The following is a 22,246-nucleotide window of genomic DNA, read 5'->3' as shown; positions in this document are numbered from 1 at the left end:
GACTTTGTACTGCTCAGGAGCGATACTTGAATATACTTGGCGCGTGCTTCTCGGCGCCTTTGCGTCTGCTTCACGCGTCTCCATCCACGTAGGCCGCTCAACTGCCGCCGGAGCCACGTCTGCTTGTCAAACCGGTCTGTCTGGGGCCATTGTGACGTGCAGGCCTGAGCACTTTCCATAATGAGCAGACGATGAAGTAATGTGTTTACGCTTAACTGAAACAACGAACGATTGCACGCACACCTGAACAGTTGGATTGCCCATCGTGGCAGGCTATTAGGCCACATCTGGACAAACCTCGAAGTATACTTTGACCGACAACAATGGCCCAACAAAGCATTGGCCGAACACTACGCCACGACTCCATCCAACAATGCATAAATGCGCAATAGACTCAACCGCTGTAGAGTCGAAACGCGCGGACAATGACACTTTGCTCGTCATGGGAGTTTCGGCCTGCAGACCTAACGGTAGTGAGCATCAATGAGGAATAGCCATGAAAGTTAACAGCGCCATGAGGCAGTCGCCAACCATGGCGCACCGGCAAATGGCCCGAGCAGGAACGAAGTTGTGCGCATTCGAAAGGTCTTTTTTTTAAGTGTGTTTTTTTCCGATTTTGTGCGGCTCTTTTGGTCCTTGTGGCTGCCGTCAATATTGATCTCTCTGTTTCGTCCCTCTTGTTCGTGTAGGAGCCGTCGAATAATCATTCTTTTCTTTTTTAAAAAAACCAGATATACTAGTCCACAGACAACAGACATTACCAACATCCTCTGCCAGGTATTGAACTACATCTTTCTCTGCAGCCGCCTTGGCGCAAAACGACGCTGCTTGTACGTCTTGGCTACTATTTGGTATAAAGACATCACCGTCCCTACACCAGGCCTGCCCCCAGCTAATCCAGCATAGGGCCCTGCGGTCCTGTTTTGACATCATCCGCGGCACTACAGTCATCGATATTGCCTCGCCCGTTTGGATGACAACGGAACCACGGCCAACCTTGCGAGCAGTCAGACGGGCAAGATGCCGTGCTGCATTGCCACGCTACACCATCTTGCATGTCAGCACCACAAGCTTTACAAGCTTCGTTGCACGACTTATAGATGCGATCCGCAGTCCATCTGCCCCCGGGAGCTTCAGCATGTGCTTGTGCAAGCCAAATACAGATGGTCTTGCGAAGAATGTCTCCGTCGTCGGTACAAGACCGAGGACGGCGAGCGCTTCAACATGTGGGCCGCAAAGATGAGGAAGCTGGCAAACGATGAAAGCTTGAGCGAGGAGACGTGGAGCCTCCTTGTCCAGAACGCCGAAGAGAAGATTGATTTTGTAGAAGCTAGGCTGCAAAAGGTGCGCAAGAGCCAGATTCTTGAAATTCAACGGGCTGAGAAATGGCTGCGGGACTTTGCATCGACGACTCTCCAACTGCTACATGGAGAAGAGGACTTTGAGGATGGCGATTCTTGTGATACATATGACGAAGACGAGTCCATGCCGGGACTGGAAGGAGAGCAGCCCGGAGTCTCTCACCAGGTTGATTTCCCCATGCAAGATGCCGAGCCCGAACAAGACGGTCAGGAACAGGAACAAGAGCAGCACGACAGCGTGATGGGAGATCAACTGGAAATATCCCCAGAGCCAAGCCACAACAAATACAGGGCAGACAAGCTGGCTCAACTTGAGAACCTGCTCCTGGCTAAAAAGCACGACTTGATCATCGTTCGAGATGCATCTCGGACCGCCCAGGGCCAGCTGGACGGGAAGTTGCAGCAGGCAGATGCGGCTCCTAATGATGACTTGCGGCCTTGCAGCTCGGTTCCTGCCTCCAGCCTTGCCACAATGCCAGCTGACCAAACGCAAACGCTCGCCCAACAGCGTAGTGCTTCACCAGCTGTCCCTGTTTTTAGAGGGGCATTTTTGTTTGGGAGGCGTGCCTGAGGTAGTTTTAGTTGTGAAGGCTTCTGCATATACCCTTACGGTGCTGGCATCCGAATCGTAAGGGAGACATGGAGTATGTGAAGGGCCTGTGCCGCCCGAACCCCCTCCCTCCTTTTATCTGGCTCTCTTCCTTTTCACACTTCATGTACGGTAATGCGGCCGTTGACGGGGCTTACTTCCACTGATATCATCAGGTTTGGGCGGCGCCAGGGAAGCGAGCAGCAGGACCCGTTCGACATTCGAATGTTGACAGCGAGCAGCATTTGGCCCTGTGATTTCTTCAGCAGACTGCTCAAGTAGTTCAGCTAAATCGGCAGCGTTGATTTTGGAATGACTGCACTTATTTACTTGACCGTCGTGATCTTGGCATACACCCCCTTCCCCCCTTGAGTGACAGATTCACTAGCCCTGTTGATGGCGACGGCCCGGGAGTCTGATTCCCCCCCCCCCGGGGCACTTCTACAATGTACGTGTGTATTCTTGGGTGTCCCGTTGTTTAATATAGATGACCTGAATTGGACCGTATGCTATATAAATATCACTTGTCAGGCAGGGACGAGGGTTCCTCTTGAGTACGGTAGAGTCGGACATCGATCCATGTCGGCGTGGGAGACAGTGGGGGTTACTCACGCAGTCCTTGCAGGAACTTGAAGCTGCAGTCTTGGCTGGGGCTTGAATTGAAGAAGCTTTGGGTGTTACACGGACTGCCAAGCATGAATTGCCCGGTGCTATCCACTCCCCACGATGGTCGATATCCCGTATAATATTCAACGTTCCGTCATGACACCTCGGCAGGACATTATTTTTGCCGGGCCACTCGCTTTTGGAAGTTGTTCGCGATTTGGGTTTGAACGAAAACAGTCAGACGGTAGCATATCCACCCGCAGAGGGACCAGAGGCTCTGCGTGGCTCCAGTGCCGGCCTGGGGTACGGGTTCGCTTCGTAGCCCAAGGCCTCGCAAAAACGGCGTTTTTGGCGTGCACAGACCGAAATCTGCTAGGGCCCCGACCACAATCACCAATCGCGCCTTTGGCGCTCTATTCTGCGAGTGACGTGATTGCATGTACGGCCGACGGCCGCCGCCGCGTGAGCACAATTGTAACGTCACTACTTGGTATACGGAGCACTTGCACAAACAAGTAACTTATGCAGCCGCTGCAACCCGAGGAACTCGCACCACTTGAGATCCTTGCACATTGGCGGGGGTGAGTCCCAGTTGCCCAGGTGCAAAACCTCATTGCAGTACAGCCTTGGCAGCTCGTCCCCTCTGTGTTGATATTATCGCACATATGAGCCAGGAACTTATTATTAGACGCTGACGTAACCCCCAAAGCACGTTTTGGCACCGTTCACGCACAGCCATGCCGAACAAGAGTCCTCTGGAACAACCTTGCGCGCCAGGACACATGCGAGTCATTTCTCGACGTCGATACGGCAATAGTAGGGCAAGTCACCTAGAATCAAGTAACTGATTAAGATACGACAGCAACCGCAAAGTCCTGATAAGCCTACGGCGAGTCCTGGACTGCCGGAGGCGGAGAAGGGCCCTGTGCGTAACCAAAGTCCCCTGCAGCCGCTTTCTCGGTCCCAATTGAGGCAAGGTCAGCGCGAGTCTGGTGGTACACCACGCTGGCATTTGGCCTCAATGCTGCTTGATTTGGGCCTGGCTCTCCCAGCACCCAATAGTGTGGATGGCCCGCCTCGCCCGCTTGTGTCCTCCGCCTCGGAAACCCGTGCTTGTGCTTGCATGTGGGGACAAAAGCCGACAATGTCGTGGGCAGACGTATGTATTTGGACACATGCCAGCTGGTTTCATCCTGCTGTCGCGAGCCAGGTTTCGGCATCAAATCAGGAGGCGCGAAGAACGACTATGCCACAGGAACGCTCGAGTTTGTCGGGGCTTCATTCTTTCGGTACCGGGGAAAGAGGGGCCGTTGGAGAAACTGGCTACACCTCGTCGAACTGCGGAAGCAAGGGGATGACTATGTGGTTAGTCAATTAGGTGTTTTTGCCTTGCCCGGTAATCGCCTACCCAAGACATACAGAACGAACTGCTGCAGGAACCTTGGTTTCGGTGGACGGCCGGATCACCACATCAACTTCACCGGCATCTCCCGTTTGCCCGCCGATGTACAGTAATAATCGAGCTCTTGCTAGCATCGTGATAGGGAAGTACCAAGTTTCGCTTGGACAACGACACGCGGGGCCCACATGGCGCAATCTTCTTCCCGGATTTAAGTAACTAATCATTATTGTGGTTCAGATGTTCGGAGCATTGTATGATCACCAACACCCTGTGGGCTATTCTCGATGCTCGTTTCTTTCTGACCAAATCGATTCGCCCAAGACGCGGGTTCGTGCTTTTTGTTGAATTGTGAAGCAGGCGAAGCCGAGCCAAAACGGAATGGCTCCGAGGCAACGTCACTTGAATCGACTGATACTGTCAACTAGGGACTGGAGCATTGAATGGTGGGAGGTCAACGTGGGAAACATCAGATGAAGGCTGGATTCTTTTTTCGAGAGATTGTTAAGGAAACTCTCTGCAGATCATTATTCAGGGTTTTTTTTCGCGACAAGTCCATGTGGCCCGTTGGTGGTGTACTGTCCTCCTACCTCTCCCTTGCCAGTAGTGACCAGAGAATTATAGGCACGTTAGGCCGTAGTTTCCAGCGATGCGTACGATACAGCCAATGGAGGTGCCTAAATTCAGCATTGCAGTCACATCTGGTGGCCATTAAACCGCCAGACATGTTGTTTCGGTATTCTCGTCCGCCAAGTTATTGTGGTAGGGGCGTGTCCGAATCATTGGAGAAGACTACCACACGGACCAGGTGTGATTTGCAACTAATGTCGAGCTAGTTTGGTGGAGATGGGGGTGAGTCCAGTCAACAGATGGCCGGGGATTGACCCCAGGCGTGTAGTTAAATTAAGTACGTGAACAAGAGGTGCATGAACACTGCAGACAGTGTCAAAGGGCAGGCGTCTTGGCTACGGAGACGGGTGGTGCCAAGCACCGGATATCCCTCGGTCGATAATGATCGGTGTGCCCCAACCCTTGGCCACGATGTCTCATTCTTGATAGGATGCCGCACTTGCGCAAGGCATTGAGGATAGTGCAGCGTCAAAGACGCCGACGTCGTGAGATGTTGTAAATATCAGGAACGATAGGGAGTCAACGCGGGGACAGAGCGAAGTTGCCCGTGAAGTGGCCTAAATGAGATGAAGAATCGTCCGAAAGCGTCGAGGTCGACAAACATACAAGATTGAGGCCGTCGTGGTCTAGTAGACTTTGATCACGCTGTGGAAGGAGCAAACAAAGATGCCGAAGGCCATCACGTACGGTAGATCCATCCGGTGGCCTATGGAGGTTTCGAGGCTGCGAGGTTTCTCCGACTGGATGTTCAATGTTTTGTCGAATCTTTTCTTGCCTCGAGCAAAAAAGCATGGTTACCGCCTGCCCCACCAACGCCGAGCCAACAGAACCCACCACTCACAGCATTCCACAGCCTGCCTCGAATTCATCCGGCTACCCCAGCACCAACCAGCATTTCAAGTTCACATTCTCCTTAATACCGGTGCCAGCCACTGCATGGATCAAAAGGCATGGCTCCAGGAACAGCGGCCAACTAGACACAGTGAACCAGTCATCTTTCATCGTCCGAGCCGGCTTCGAATTTGAACGGTTCAACACTTGGCACTACCCTTGCTGCCCGTTTCATAGCGAATCATGCCACCTCAAGCCGGACAGTGTGTTCCTTATACTATCCTCCTCCAATTTTCATCTACCGCCTCTTGTTCTCGTTGACGTACGTCCGAAACAACATGATCAAAACTCTATTGCACCACGGCTCTTGACGACCTCCACATGCTGCAATCTGGCCGTGAGCGAGTTGGCTGATCCGCCGGCATGTCTCGGCCGATGACGACGCTTATCAATCTCGGTGACTATAATAAGTCATCACAGACCACCACTTCTCCCCGATCCCCAGTGAAGGGGCCCGGAGTCTTGCTGATCACGGCAGGGCTTGTCCATGATGTTGATTCAGCTTATGTTGGGACTTCTACATCTAGACCTGGCGGCGATTACAGAGCCCTGAAAACCACTGCGTTATACACCAAGCCAGTCGTTCTGTGTCTCTCTTGGGGCATTTTCCCCTGCTCATAACCGGTCACTTTACTTGCCGCCTCGGAGTATTGTACCAAAGCGGACTCCAAATGCTGCTCACTTGGCACTGCGGCACTGCCCCTTCGAGGAACCCCCCCCCCCCCCCCCCGGGCCCCACCTAAAAATATCACTACCCATAACTCTAATAGACATTGGGGATGGCAACAGCCAACAGGAAGCACAATCTGCGTTTGGACCATCAAACAGCCTTGAAGCCAGCCTTGATTCGTATTTAAAAACGAGTGGTTTTCGAGGCCGGTACTACCACCATTCGTCCACTTGGCTGGCGATACTCCCAAGGCACAGCAAAAAGTGGCGTCGCTTGCTCCATCTTTCCATCGAGTGGCCAAATGCCATCTTCATATTTCATTTCCATCAAGCTTTGACGTTTTTTGCGTACAAGTTAAGTTCGTCATGGCTCAGCCCTCTTCGCGTGGTATTGAACTTCGTAATACTTTTGCGCCGGGTCGTGGAACGGTGAGCTCGTCGGCTGGCCAAACTGGAGAAGTTCATTCTCACCCGCCTCTGATGTCAAGCAGCTGACAGACGAAATCCGTCGCGCGCTCACCCTACAGTAGGTAGGCGCCACAGCCAGGTCAGAAATCAGCATCGACAGCCAATTAGCGCCCGGTTTGAGACTTGAAAGGGATTAGAAGTCTCAGCCGACTGGTTTTCTGGAAAACGCCTCCGCTAACCCCCAGTCACGCCAAGTCTTGGGGTGCGTGCGTTTGTTCCTGAAGCTTCTCCAACATGTCTAGCCTGTATGTACACTTGCACGGGAAACCATGTCGGGTGTGCACTCCGTTTCCTTCCTACCGATCCCAAGTCTATAGCTCAATATACCTCTTTTCACTAACGGAACTCATTTAGAATCGAATCTCTTTTGTCCGTGCCCGGTCATGGGCCATGGCACTTTCAAGTGGCTTCGAGCATGGACATTGGCCCAATTCCATCCCTAAAGCACGCTATTATCTTGCATCTTCCACATTATGCGAGATAGTGCAGTCTCTCAGTGATATCGAGGCTTATCTCATTTTGACCCCTTCCTCACCTCAGCTGGCCTCTGACAGCCAAGGAACGTTGCCTATAAAGGGGTGTCGTCCGAAGTAGCGGCGTGCTGTTCGGACGCGGACATCGATATGGAGACTCATCAGGAACCGACGTGACCCGACTCCACACCCCTTCAACGACCGATATTGGCGTTGCTGCACAATCACCGGGCTGATCTGAGCCTGTGAGAGATTCACCGTGCTAAAAGAGCTAAGCGAAACAGAGCGTCTCGTGATGCCCAACAAATTAGCTCATTTGAGAAGGCATGTTATCGGAACCTCGTTGGTGGAAATCACTATCAAGGCGCATGCCTTTTAATCAGGCACAACAAGAGTTGGATGGCACATCATCATACGGCGAATATGCAGCGTTCGACTCTGCAGGCTTCCCGGCTCACGCTGCTGTGCGAGCGAACTTGCATATGTAGGTATCTACTGCCTCTTGGCGGGTCCAAGGCATGACGGCCCTTGACAGGGAACGAATACTGTACGACATCCATTGGGCAAGTCCACGGTCAACGCAGGAAGCACGTCATTGAAACTAGCCCCGGCCGAGATATGCCTTTTGCCAGAAGCCATTGCTGACGATCATGTCGGCCATGAACTTCGATTCGCTTTCACCACGTGAGGGTTGTGCTCATACACCACAGTCACCTCTGACGCGAATGTATCGTATGGTTCAAGTAAGCGGTGATAAGGCTTGCATCATGCTCACCTGCAGTTCCGAGTACATGCAGTAATGCTCTGTATTAGTTGCAACACAGTCAAGCTCGTGACACTGCGGGGTCCCTGCGTGATAAGGCCCGCTTCGGCCATATCCGCCAGCGAAGCCGCCCGTTGATGGCACGTCGCCTGAAGCGAGATTTCAGGGAGGGGGTAACGCGAAGCATGATGAAATATGTTGCCATTGCCTTCCGATATTGCGGTGACAGGTCTAGCTACGGACTACGGGGTACAGGCCTAAACAGATTGAGGCATTTGGCACACACAAACAGGCACGGGGTTAGCCGGGCTCCTGAGTGACTCAATCTAGGACCATCAAGAAATAGAGAAATCTACAAGTTAAGTGAGTGCTTACCATTTCCATGTAAAGGAATTGGTGGGCACAAGGGGGGAAAACAATTTGATAGCCATCATTTTATTGTGTATTTGCTTTCGCGCATCGTGTCAACGTAAAATAAACCAAAATGCGGGTGGCGGCTAAAAGTACATGAATGGGATATTTTCACCCAATTAATGCCCAGATTCACTGCCGTTTCTCCTGTTCCACAAAAAGTTTCGCTCACCCTCCTAGATGCCATGATTTGCCGACGTTCAATGAAAACAAAATCCCCAAGCAAAAATATTTCCCTCAATAAACATATTCCGCAAATGCCTTCATTTCAACATCTTGTTGGGACGCGTCGCCGCCAATGCTTATTTTCATCTCCCATCCAGACCTTTCCCCTCTTCTCCCAAAAAAAGGGGGGGAAAGACCGGGCCGCCAGGTTGCTACGTAAAAGTATCTCCCCAGTATAAACAAGGTTCTCCTATTCCGCCAAAGTGCAGATGGGTATTCCTCATGCTCCAGTATTTCTTCTCCGTATTTCCGTCCTCCTACTCCGTATTCAATTTTTCTTTCTTTCTTTTTCTTTTTCTTGTTTTTTGGACCAGGTACATTTCGGTTGTGTCCATATTTCTTTTTGTCATACGGCCCCGTTGACTTCTGATCGCTTGGACTGCACCATGTGGGTGCCTGGTGTGCGAGGCAGGACCTACCGTGGAGCCTCAAAACATGATCCACTCGGCCTCAGCTCCAGGTCCGCCAAAGCACTTTGCCCAATTGAACGGTCCTCGGCAGCCGGCCATCTTGGCCGGGCCGGACCTGTGACGCAAGTCGGGTGTGGCGGCATTGAACTCACCGGCCCACAGTTTCTCTAGAATGTCCAGGGCCGACAGATTATTCATGTAACCAGACCGGGCCATGATGTCGCGGCATTTGGTTCGCACAATATTTTGTTGTAATTCATTGACGCACTCAGAACCCGCGACGAACAATGGCCAAAGGAGAAATTTCTCGGCCGTGCTGCCGGCATCGAGGCTGGTGGCGTAGTAGACAACTTGACTGACTAGGTTCTGGAAGTTTGTGTGGCTTGATGGCGTGCCCGGACCCGCGAGGCGCTCGGTGTAGAGGAGGGCGGCATACCGGAAAGCCTCTGACAGAGATCCAAGATCCCGAACCTCGGACGGGCAGGGAGATCCCGGCAACGATGCCGCAACTGCAACTGCGTCAAACTGCCAGTTCTGCAATGACATTCGTGCCTCCTTCCATTCGCGCCAGAACAGTGACCGACTGTCATCAAATGCTGCAGATGTGCACAGGGCAGAGGCGAGAATCTCATCGTCATCAAGTGTCGTACCAAATCCGTTACCGTCAAAGCGGTGCGCAGGTGCCGGGTACAAGTCACCAAGCTGTTGTGACTGTTGATGTTGTGGTTGCTGCTGCGCGTGTTGATTTTGTGGCGTGTGAAGGCTGCCCACGTTGGTGATACCAGCACTGTATGAGTGAACAACTGGGGATCCAACCATCCGATGACTTGGTGCAGTGTCAGCGCTTGGTCGACGAGAAGATGCCATGTTTTGTACGGGGCGATGTTGCGAAAGTAGATTCAATCTACCAAGCTTGCTAATCGTCTTGAATAATTCCCTGTCACAGCCCACAAGATTTTCTGCGCCGAGGGGCAACAGCGGTGACCCATCATCCACGGCTGGGGAAAGCTGGGCCTCGCGATCATTAATGCTTGCCGAGATGGCGTCAAAATAGGTAAACAGTGCTTCGATCCATGCCGAGCCCCTGGAAGGGCCAAACTGTTCTGTTCGCATGGACAAGATCTTTTTCACACCAGCAAATTGGGTGTGGAACTTGGCCACGCCAGACTCTACCATACGGTAGTGGCAGAGAAGAAGGATAGTGGCTAGGACAGAGTCGTGTGTAGATTTAAGCGGATCGTTGAGCTGCTCATTGAGAAGGTTTACTGCCAAATTTCGGTGCTGAAACTCTTCGGCCAATGAGGGATCATCTGGCTGGCGATCACCAAGACTGTCGATGGCATTCTTTTCCGTTGTGAGCTTCTCAAGCAATTCCTGCGTGTCTTGCCCAAGGCTCAATTTCCTCTTCATTCGCAGGTTGCAAGCCGATAAGGCACAGATAGCATGCTGAAGGCTTTGACTGTGAACCGCCAGCTGAAGGACATGATCCCGAAAAGGGTTGTGTGGTCCATCGATATATACCATGGAAGGCGCAATAGTGTTTTTGTAATAGTCCATGAAAAATGGCATCCTCGCTACGAGGTCCGGGCTAACTCGAAAAGGCTCGGGTTCTCGAATCGTGGTAGGCCACCTGTTCGACGCGTGTTCGGATTGCGGTGACTGAATTTCTTCGTCGCGCTGATGCGAGGATGATGTCCAGCTATTGGCAGCGGGGCTGCAACTTGAATTGAATACGTCGATTTGTGGAACACCTGCTGCCTCATTAGAATGGGAAGGCTGGACAAGGCTCCATGTGATGCTCACTGAGGCTGTCACACTCCCGCATCAGTTTGTGGCTCAGGTGTGTGTCGAACGGGTCCAAGTGAGAGTTGATACTCGAGCCATGTTCTGATACGGCGTATACCAAGCCAGGACACGACGTTGGCACACGAGTGTGGTCTAGAACTAGTCCTGAAGGAGGACTTTGGGAGACGGGAGAGTGCTGGTTTCTCCCGTATCCGTCATAAATTACAGATGATCCACTACCAAAGGGCATTTCATCGCGTGAATATGTTTGGCTAAGAGGGGAAAGATAGTCCACATCGCTTACAGAGTCGACTGATGATGATAGACCATCTGTAATAAGAGGAAGGGGAAATTTGGAGTATTTTGGTGTTGCGTCCGGCGAATGTACAAGTCCGCTGGAGTAATGAATATTGCCCCAGCCATGTTGAGGAACAGTTGTGCCGTTCTCAGGGTGGGACATGGAAAGATAGTCGTACCCATGTCCGGGATATGAGTTTGCTGGAGTTGAGACGGAATGCGTCACTGACGGGATATCGATGGGCCCTCGGTGTCTCTTGGCCTCTTCTTGTTCTACCCAGTGAGCAGCCATAACGGCCGCCGTCGAGTTGGCACGGCCTCGAGCCACGGGGGACTTCTTGGGCTCTCGAGATACTGGAGGAGCCTTGGCGATGGGAAGCGAAAGTCCGCGAAGCTTGCCTCTGCTAGCAACTCCAACTCCCCAGGTGAGCTGAGTCTTATATCCGGAGCATTCATTTCCAATTTCTAGACATTGAGAGCAGTATGGCCGTCGGCGGTCACACTTGACATTTCGTTTCGAGCAAGTGAAGCAGTCATCCGCAGCACCTCCAGCTGGAGCACGTCTTCTGCGCTTGCGAACTGCGGCTGCGTCTTTGACTGAGACTGTTTGTTGAGAGAGAGGAGCTGTCATGATCACAAGCCAAACCTCGGCTTTTTGTCTTCTTAACACTAGTCAGAGATATTGTACTGTGTTTCGATAGTGCTTTGTACAAATGTATTGACAACGGGCAAATAGCAGGGCGTATGGCGCGAGCAATTGCGGCCGAGGTGGAGCCACGGGGCAAGTGTGTAGAGATCTTGAAAGGATGTGAGATGAAGGATGGTAAGAGAGGAAGAGGGAGAGGGAGAGAGAGTGAGTGAGTAAGAGGAAGATTGGTAAGTATAGAGTGCCCAAGTCTATGTGTAAATGAAATACACTGGCTGATGCAGATGTTGTATGCAGAGAAAGGAACCGGGTGGTAACAAGGTTATGTATATTGCGACTCGGATATTTGAGAGCCCAGGACTGACTGATAGGGACTGACAGTGATGGTCAGGGCCACAAGGAGCGGCGGTGGGAGAGCGCTCGCGCCTTGAAGCAAGCTGACCAGGGTCTATCTGCATTTCTCCATACATCCAATCGAGAAACTAACTAGGGTGTGTGCCCGTAGACGATGGGATGCCCGGTACTACTTCATGGTCCTCCGTGGTGCCTCATGGCCCTGTGTAAAGTGGGAGCGAGTAACCCGGTGGTGTGGTGTCCCTGTAGGCTGTTGTGGTACAGTTCCACAAACATCTATAGCCTACATGGGACGGAGCCTATCTGGAGAAAAGTGGGATGGATGGGCGTGTCCGGCAGGCCTGGGTCTCGACGACACGTCGGCGTGAAGTTAGCAACCGTGAGGAGATCAGCGGGGACCGTCGCATGGGGGTGTGTCTGATGGGCCTCGTCTTGGACTCCCCGGCTAGCGATATTGGGGGGTGAACAAGACGGCGACGGATAGCCTGGGTGAAGAGGCAAAAGATGCTAGAGAAGCCTCTCCAATTAGTACGACCAGCCAGTCGCCTACCAGAGAAGGGGACGTTTGTCGGAGGCCGCGACTCTTCGAAGATGCCACTGGCCAGGGCCGCCATCTCAAAAGTTGTGTCGCACGTAAGCAAGGCACTTTGGACGCATTGTCGTCTGGGGAGTTTCTTTGGTAGATTGGCTCTGGGAAATACGGTCAGATATGAGCAACGTATGCAATGCGCGCGAAGCTGCCCCGCGTGCGCGTGGTGTCTTTAAGCATGTCTCGATGCGAAGAAACCTGCTTGCCCAGGCGAGCGAGGCCAGTGAGTACTTGACATGTAACACAAGATGAATGTAGCTGGTCCGCATGCCTAGATCCTCTGCAGGTTGTGACTTCCCAGAGCCGTGGAGGGGCCGGGAGAAAGGTGGTTGTTCACCGTGCATTAATTGACATTTGGGCTCTGCGAGTTCGCGGGGTGAGGGACCACCAGCCCGTTCTGCCCGTCGTGCCCGGGTGATGGTGAAGACAGACACCCTTGCAGGAATCGTCAAGATACCATGCCGTGATTGGGAGAGAAGCTGATCGTTGGTGCCGTAGGGTGTGGGAGATACCAAAGCATGCAGGCAGGCAGGGCGTGTGATGATGGAATTGTTGGAGGCGGATGTTTTTGGGGTCGGGTCGACCTTGGAGGTTGGAGGTTGGAGGGGCAAAAGGGGCCGTGGTTGTGAGAACTTGTGTCCCACAGAACCACAAGAACTATGGTGCTAGGCCGGACATGAAGTCCTGAACTGCTCCATGCCGACCTGGCAGCTTGACCAGGTGTCCGTCAAGTGCCTGTCAAGTGTCAGCTTGACCTGGCGGAACTAGTCACGGCATCTGTGTCTGTTAACTTTGGGAGGTGCGGCGACGGCAGTAATTGAGCCATGCCGCATCACGCCTTTCCCTCCGCCGACCCTCAACAGTGACACCTCGACTGAGAGCCAGCACTGAAAGTATCACGAGGACCAGACCCTGCCGGTCGTCAGGGGACCATTCTTGATCTTTGCACTATCCGGATTGGGGGGCCAGGCGGCAATCAAAGCTCCAGCGGCAGCGGCCAAAAAGACTTGATCGTTAAGCGAACATTGAAGGCAGTAAACTGTATGCACAACGCCGTTGAAGCCCCGGCCTCTGTGGTCCATCGTCTCCTCAGTTCCTGTAGGCTCTAGACCCGAACACCAGGCCAGCTGCACTAGGACTTCGAGTCTGGAGAGCAGACGGACAAGCATGCAAGCAACGCGAGCACGCGAGCCTCTGTAGCTATGTCCCTTACAGAGTCTGGTACGCCTAGCCTCAAGTAGACGAAGAGAGAAACTTGGTGGCAAAAGAAATTCGGAGAGAGGCAAAAGCATAAAAACCGACCCTAGCGAGACGCCTTTTGTCTCCGTGATGAAATTCAGGGTTTTGGGGCCCATGAATGGGGGCCACATCACGCAAAGTGTTGGCGCGAATAGGATCAATTGTCACTAAAGCTGCACCGGCATCTCTCCCAGTTTGCCTCTAGCGTCTTCCAAGCCTGCGTACGGAGTATAGCCAGGTTCTTTTGTAAAGCCCACTTGGGCACCCACTCCGTGCAGGCGCCTCTGGGGAGCCGCTAAGATAACGTTTTGATGCTTTTCAGATAGATAGAGAGGCAGGGTGGACGGGAGCGGGAGAGGGAGAGAGGACAGGCCCATCGAGACGCGATAGATTGTGCTTGCCGAGACCCATCGCTCATGTGTTTCTTCAGGTACGTGGTAGATAAATTAAATTGGAATATCCCGCAAATCTGGTATGTGTGGGGGAATCGCATCTGGTGCCATGTGCTTAGGACAGCTAACAGGTGCCGCGCTGCAATTGCTTCTTGTTTGCAGCAACCCAAGCCCGGCGTTCCATTGGCAAGTTCGAGGCGTGTTACTGGGTGAACAGTCAAGCATGTTCGCCCAAATGATAATGCGAGTCACCGCGCTTCCACTAAATGAATATACAATATGGCGCCGGTACATCAACAGGGGTAACTCCAAATGACCATATCCAGGATGTAACCATCATGCAGCTGTTTGAAATCGCCCTTCCAGCATGGGATGACAGCATGTATACTCCTTTGCAGCATGTAGGTACAGAGAAGCAGAGATCCAGAATGACTTTGTAGCAAACATGACCGGACTGGCTGAGATGCTTGCACCCACTTTGTTCTTACCAAGCCTTAAGTGGATCACAAAGCAAGCGGCAGCTTCATGTCGACCGCAAATTGTGCGTTTCAGACTCGGGTTTTCTCATGATAAATTTAGGCTAGGCACTTTTGTATCTGTCGAGATCGGTATGGCGAGCCATGAATTGATTTGAAGATTTTTTTTCCTTTGACCCGGGAGATCGTCAATGTCGCGATTTCGATTAATCCATAGATATCACGGGCAGAGCTGGATGCAGAGGAGAGAAGGGAAAGCCTCAAAGCTTGTCCAGGGCAGACTACTTCGGTTGCCGTTCCCAGAAACCTAGGTTCCCGGGTAGCAGTATCATTTTGCACTCTTTGATACTGCTGGTCGTGGCGTCCCTCGGTTCGGTCTTGGCAACTGCAACTTAACATATGCACAGCAGGGACCTGTGTTGAAGATGGTGACGGCGGCGACGGGATTGGCGCAATAAGGTCGAACGGGAGACGAAGGAGGTGATGGCCCTCACATCCGAGAGTACGGCGTACGGGTGCAAATTGGTGCGACGACGAGGCCAACGGCCGCCGCGGCCTCCCAAGGAACAAAAGCTTCCGCTGTCTACTCCTGATGGCGTTGGAGATGCCTGAGTAGAGATTCGTACTGTGGCTGAGCTAGTCAAAGGCCTTGCCTTCGTAGCAAGCGGCTGCGACGACTCGGCCGACTCGACTCCTGCCTTTTTGTGCGTGAGGAGGTCCACTTACATCATCGTATTTCCGACTTCCTACGGAGTACGGAGTACTCACCAGGTATTCTAAATGACTGCAGAGGGAAGTCGCGTCTGACCAGCCTGCTTCTAGTTCAAACCTCCGCGCTTGTAGGAGACTCGTGCAGCAATTGAAGCCAAATCCTAGAGAGAGTCAAGAAGTCAACTGGTCCAACTTGGCATGCATTAACGAAATCCGAACATGACAGAAAGGCATGTGCCTCGTACAGCCGCAGGCATGTCGGGACGACTGCCGCCTGGCAGCAATCTACTGCCCTACGAGGCAGTATTCCATCTCAGCCATGCCCTCACTGACTGACGCCGCTGGCGATTGCCCCATTCCCAGCTCGTTCAGCCCTAAAAGCAACTAACTACGGCCTTGAAAGGAAAACGCCAGCCCAAAGAGGATTGGTGGCTGTTGTTCTGTTGCGCAACAATACATGTACGACGGCCAAAAAAGCCACAGCATTTTCGGACTGACCATCTTCATCAGGCAAGGCGAAGATCGCCCGGGTGTTTGTGAGAAGCCAACAGGCAGTCCCAGACAACCATCATTCCATCAGCCAAACCAATTTTGGCTCTTGCAATCACATCATCTGATATCGATGTCTGGATCCTGGTGGCCCCTTTGTCACTGGTGCAGAGTCTGGCCGCTAGTGGATGGGGCAGCCACCTTTCAAACGGCCCCGAGCCACGATGGCCCAGTCCTTTCCGATCATACATGGCACATAATAACTTAGAAGACAGCAGACGGGGCAATCCTTGCTTCATCTCGCCCCAATGGCGAACGGCAATCACACCCTCCACTCAGCATACACAACTCGGTTTGCAGAAGCTGGCCACGGCGAGAAACAATAAAAATATGCACCCAAAGTTTACCATCCAGACGTCGGCTGAGATCTGCTGTAACTCAGCACCCAACACTGAGGTTGCAGGAAGACTGGTCAGTTGCTGAGCCGTTTGGAGTCACAAGACGCCAAGGGTTCGCACTAGCAGATTCGGCCATGCGTGTCTCACTCCCTGGTTAGTGATCACCGTTTTCTAGAAGTTCAAGACTAAGCACAATCTCCCGTGTTCGGTACTTTATTTTACGGACTGTAGTATTAGCTTGCTCTTATCTCCACATCATCCGTAACGTTCGCCCGGAGCTGATGTTGACGTACTAAATTACTAACGAGATCAAATTCCGGCTAGGCAAACCGGGCATTTCATATGTCGCAACTCCTGTTATTCCACAGCATGGGTTGTGCCTGTTAAGCCGCAGCCAGCTTCACAGAAAGACTCCGCTTATACAGGTTTCGAGATGTGGCGCATTATGCATTGTCGTTGATGACTCTGGTGGCGAACTATTGTCTGCTGAGACGAGGAAATTTACCCAGTCGACAAAAGCACCCTTCTTCGTCAGCTCTATATTTGGCAGCATGAATTGGCGGCGGCAGACAGCAAAACACCTTTGGGCATACACCACGTTAGAGTCTCGTTTTACTAATGCATGCATCAAGTTTGTCGATCAAAAACATGGGTCAAGCCATGCTCTTCGGTGCCATCGTCAGTCACTAGCAAGGACAAGCAAAGTCCAGCATGTTGGGTTTGCCTATTCAAGGTGTTCTAAATGGAATAGCTCTAACCTCGCCATAATAATGCCGATATCCATTATTTTGGGTTGCGACGGCATGTTATAATGAATCGGAAACCGAGCCTCTCAATGCGTTTCAATCCGGCCCTTGTTTCTGGTTCGTTACTGCCTGTTAATTTTCCGGTCAACGAATCAAAGCTGGCCGGGTATGGCCGCGGAAGTCTCAATCGGTTTCAATGGCCACGCACCAATCAGTGATTGAATCGAACCAGATGTGATCTATTGTGGAAATTGCAGGACAGCGGCCAGACGGCGGCTACCCAGAGCAGCACCTTCAATGCCTTTCGCCAAAGCTACCAACCAGTCCCTGAGAGCGTTAAAGCGGGCCATCCATTCCATGTGCTTCAGAACTCTGGGGTGGACGAGTCAATCCAGCCAGTCGGATACGTACATAGGCTGGCACGCTTCGGACCATCGTGCCTGCTTGCAAAGCTTGGCCAGCAATGAGCCTGATCTAGTTCCAGGGCTATTACTGCAGCTGCCGCAAGAGCTCAAGTGCCCGGGATTTTTGCTTTACTGCCTCAGGCAAAATATCCCCCAAGGGACAACGGCCAACGCAACGCAAAGACTTCAATGTTCCTGTGATAGGCCTGGATAGTGGCTCCAGAAGCATTGAGGAACGAACGCCTTGCGGAAGCACACCAGGGGCGCGATTGGGGTCTAAGCCTCGAGGAATGCAAAAAGCCCTGCCCAAGGCGGTCTAGCTCCAGTCCGTAGCCGGAGATGCTTCTGGCCAATGATGTCTCCCCCTTTGTGTTCAAACACCGTCATCTCTCATTGCATTCATCTTTCGCACTCTGCGGTTGGGGAGTAATAAGTATTCGGGTGGTTGAAATATCATGACCACAAACTGTACGTACCACAGGTTCATATCCAATCTTCGATATGAGGAATAGCCCTCGAAGTCCTTGTCTGATAATGTTCAAGCCTGTACATGGCCGCCACGCACTACCCGTCCTTTAAGGCTACCGCTCGCTACCAAGTATGCGGGCGTTCTCAACCTCGTGCGTTGAAGGTCATCAACCCCGCTTGTGGCGGTCTTGGTCCAAAAGCTTGGCTCCCCCGCACTATCATCATGTATACTCACCAATTGCCGAGTGGGGGGAGAGTGTTACAGCATTCGTGGTCATAGAGCCACCCATCGACAATTCTTTTTTTGTGTTTCGAGAACGGGAAAACCGGAAAACCCGGCTGGAAGCACGGCCTTTTGGCCCTTGGTATTTGAATGTTGTTGGATAAGTGTTGTGCTTCTTGTCTTGGCGCAGGATAGGTGCCAACCCGGTATGCTTCGCCTTGTGCCGGCACATCTAGCTGCGGAACAATCTCCCGCCCATCAGAGTTCACCCTTGGAGGTCGGAGCCAGCCCGGTGTGACGAATGTCAATGGAATTCAGCTGCCAAGCAAAGTCCCGGCAACCGAACTTTGCGCATCTTGAACACAAAACGAAGAAGGAGGTACAGTTAGTTCTCTTTGAGAGTTCTCTTTGAAAGTTCAAGAGGTATACTCGGACTTCATTCTATAATTCCATGTCAAAGTCGTCTTTGGTGGTTCAACGTATTTGGCGGCGTGAGGAGATGAAGACTTCCGGCGACTCACTCTTCGAGCCCAGATTAAATTTTCTTATTTTTTTTAGGGTTTCGAGTCAAAGGAGTCAAGTTCGGGGATATGTTGGGTACAAAATCAGCAATGTTCTGCGCTACTGGTGGGCTAGTTCAAACACCCCCCAAATTCTCCGACGATATGTCAATACCATTGGCTTTCTTGGTTTTGGCCTCGTCCAAGGGGGCAGAGGTCCGGCCGGGAGGTTGAGCTAATGGTGTACACAATGGGTGAGCTACTCGATTGTATAACAATCATTGGTACCGTTCCAGATGATTACTGGTACACACAAAAATAATTGGCAGACACATCGACATGCATCTCGTCTTCCCCAGACTTTCGTTGCCCGCTGACACATGATTTCCCCGCCTTATGGCAAGACCGCAGGGGCGGGCCCTGGCATCGTCAGATTTGACCGCAACGACCCGAGCTAGCCCTGGAGGTTTGGCGCTTTTCAATAACGTAATTCCTAGTGCTAGTCCATGCCCAACAATTAGTGGACAATGGGTGGCGTCCTCTCATGATTTGGGTTTTCTTGCATTGCTATACCAATAATAGCCTCTAGCAAACGGTCGGCAAACAAGCGTATCACAGGAAGAACAACTTTGGAGGCTGCTTCTCCTCCACCTGTCCAACCGCCACAATAACTACCATGGTGGCCTGTATGTACTACATGTCAGCGACCAGCCAGTAAGAGCATGAGCTGTCGGGGGAGAGAAAAGCTATCTCGGTGGCGGTGCGGTTTTCTCCAATGCGAGGGCATTATATCCGCAAATAGAGGTGATTGGAAGTTTTGCATAAAGATGCGACCACGGCTTCAACCACCAGATCATCAACACGTGGGAAGCCCCGGCATCCCCATGGGGTCGAGGCGCCATTACATACCCGTTCTCCAGATGTTCGCTAACCCGCAAACTGTTACCGCATCAGCACGCATGCGGCCCAGCAAACATTTCCTCGATGAGAAGCTCGAAATCGGTCAACGGCAAGGTGGCTATTACACAACCGCGACGAATTCGCTTGCGCTGCCGACAGGGGCGTGGTAGGAACCGGTCAGTTCAGGTGCAACCCCCGCCCTGCACGACGCAAAAGTTCCTGACTGTCTGATTATCGGCGCGGCACAGAACAATGACGGTGTCGAGCGCGTTCGGGGTGCGGAGAGGCAAATGGTCCCTGCACAAAGCTGCGGGAGGCATGGAGGATGACATTGTCGATAAGCTGCCGCGTGAGTGAGTTGCTTAATCCCGCGTGCAACATGCGGGCTGCCCCCACGATGACGGCCCTCATCGTGAATTCTCATCGCCAAGATTCATGAGCGTACGCGGGGCCCCCGTTTGCCGGTCAAGACGCATTTTTTGCTGGACATGGCTGTTGTTGCAAAAGATGGGCAACGTCGGGCGGGACCGCACTTGCAGCAATCGAGGAGGCTGCCATGTCCTCGCCTTGATGCCTGTTCAGTGTCGAATCGCAATGCCATTGCAACAAGCGAGCCTTCCTGCCTCCCACACACTCTAGAGCCTGAAGACGATGTGTTAAAAAAAAAAAAAAAACACAAAAGCTACGGTCGGCCAGCCCGAAATCAAACAGACTTCACAATGACATTTGGGCCGAGAATAGCCATGATTCACTAGCCGTACCCCGACACATGATTTATCCATTAGCATCAGAGGATAATGAACTAGGCAGACAAAATCGCCGGATGGATGTTGTCAATCGCGCTCGGATGAAGTAGCTCTGTGCCTGCCCAATTACCAATGTATGCATGATACTCTTGCAGCTTAAAAACAAGGCGTGCCTTTGATGAAACCGACCTCGTGGATTGGCGCCCGGGACCGGCATCTCATCAGCTACCAAAAGCAACATTGAATGCTTGTTCATCATCACGGCCACGCGAGCTTCCGGGCGGCTGAAAGGCTCCGTCAATGCGATCCCTTGCTCTGCATAAATTACGGCCACGCGCGTACAGAGCCCTCATGTTGACTTGCACAGGCGCTCTGCATCTCGGTTCTGACTGCGCATGCGGTAACCTGACGGACACGCGTACACGGGCAGGGTGTGCCAGGTTCTCGAGCGTCGTGTCTACGAAACAGCGCCTCATGAGCTGAAGATATCGACGAGGAAAGCAGCACGGCAATATGTGCAGCCACAGGACTAGAAAACACCCCCACAGGCACCAAAATGACGTTGTAGCGGGCTGCCGCTATTGTGCTGAGCACGTCTGGTCGTCTTCTTCCTTCCCCTCTTGTGATGGCACCAAGGCTCTAATTATTAATCGCGGCGGCACGCACGAGTATGAAGGACCAGTCGACGAGAAAAGAAGGCAGCAAACGTCCAAGAACGAAGACGCCACCCCCGGGTCGTGACGGGTACGACCTTTATCTGGACCCAAGTGCGAATCCCAAGGTGGTGATGCGGAATGCGGAGGCGGGCCGCTTGGCACAGTTCAAGTCCCTCGACCAAACGAACCCCTCTGAGGAAAAGATTGTAGCCATGCCTTTGCAGTTTCTTTCCTCTTCTCCGGCAAGGTGGTATTGCATGCTCGAAATCCGCTTGGGGAAGGTCTGTGGAATCTTCTCTTGTCCTTATCAGGGAGCTACGGGGTAGGATGGGCTTTTCCTTCAATAAGGGGGATGTTGGCATTTGATGGTCCGATCCACTCAGCTCTTTCACTCTCGAAACTACTTGAAAGTTCGCTCTTTGCGCGAAGTAGGAAGATCAAGGGAGCCGCAGGCCCGAGCCCGACTTTGAGAGGTAGTTTAGGAGATACCCATGGATGGAACAGCAAGCATGGCAGCCAACATCTTCTCACGAGGTTCTTCCCGGCGCCCTGATCGGCAGCAAGACCTTTCGGGATGAATAGTGGTATTCCCGTCTAGCTCTCTCCTGATTTGCGCTACAAGCGGTCGCGGCTTGATCGACTGGTTTTGCAGCCCCGAAAGCCGGGAGTATTGAACAGTTGAGGCTTCGGGGGGGAGGTTCAGTCTATTGGCCGTTCGTTCGTAGCATGCCATCGTCCCCAGGTCATGTCCCGAACCATGAACGATCGGCAGGTTCTCATGCGTAAGACCACTCCGAGCGATGGGCCAAGAAGTATTGGTGAGAATGGACGCAAATCACCTCTTGGAACTGTCACTCAGAAATGCGGAACTCTGAAAACCCCTACCGACCTCCCACTTGACCAACTTGTCGTCACTTTCACTTGCAAAAACCTACACCCAAACCCTGACCGTGAATCTTTCCACATCTACATAAACGCCCCCTTCCCCCCTCTCACTCGTAGTCTCCTCCAATACACAACGTTACACCTCGTAAAATGTCACACGGGTATACTCCGTACACAGTTTATCTATTCTTACCATTGTATAATTCTCCCACTGGCGTAGCGGAGCAGAAACCCAAAAAAGTAAAAAGGTCAAAGCACTCGTATAACGGTCAGGCTAAACAATAGAGTTTGCGAGCGACCGGTCGAGGGCTGTGCGGGGGATCATACAATAGTTGGCAGACGTCATTTGCCGGCTGGCAGATACGATGCGGCCGATAATGGGACCCTCTAAACTTTAATAGCCGATCATCAGCATAGGCACAATGGTGTGTGCGTCGCGCGGGAAAC

General features: G+C 52.3%; 3 protein-coding genes across 3 annotated transcripts; 1 reads left to right on the top strand and 2 right to left on the bottom strand.

Moving 5' to 3' along the window:
* Window positions 1–648: 648 nt before the first annotated feature.
* J3458_001392 (uncharacterized protein) lies at window positions 649–951 on the bottom strand (the record flags this gene model as incomplete). Its single annotated transcript, XM_066116702.1, has 1 exon — window positions 649–951. One exon carries the CDS (start codon window positions 949–951, stop codon window positions 649–651), a length of 303 nt encoding a protein of 100 aa, XP_065978588.1.
* Window positions 952–1,224: 273 nt separating this feature from the next.
* J3458_001391 (uncharacterized protein) lies at window positions 1,225–1,932 on the top strand (the record flags this gene model as incomplete). Its single annotated transcript, XM_007810253.2, has 1 exon — window positions 1,225–1,932. The coding sequence occupies one exon, from the start codon at window positions 1,225–1,227 to the stop codon at window positions 1,930–1,932; it is 708 nt and encodes a 235-aa protein (XP_007808444.2).
* Window positions 1,933–8,913: 6,981 nt separating this feature from the next.
* On the bottom strand, window positions 8,914–11,608 carry J3458_001390 (uncharacterized protein; the record flags this gene model as incomplete). The annotated part of the gene is made up of 2 exons (XM_007810254.1): window positions 8,914–10,646; window positions 10,699–11,608. The coding sequence occupies 2 exons, from the start codon at window positions 11,606–11,608 to the stop codon at window positions 8,914–8,916; spliced, it is 2,643 nt and encodes an 880-aa protein (XP_007808445.1).
* Between the last annotated feature and the right edge of the window lie 10,638 nt (window positions 11,609–22,246).

The sequence above is a fragment of the Metarhizium acridum genome (genome assembly GCF_019434415.1).
Source record: "Metarhizium acridum strain ARSEF 324 chromosome Unknown scaffold_1, whole genome shotgun sequence".
Classification (NCBI taxonomy): Eukaryota; Fungi; Ascomycota; class Sordariomycetes; order Hypocreales; family Clavicipitaceae; genus Metarhizium; species Metarhizium acridum.
Note: the sequence above shows the minus strand (reverse complement) of the source record. Positions and strands in the feature narration are given on the sequence as shown.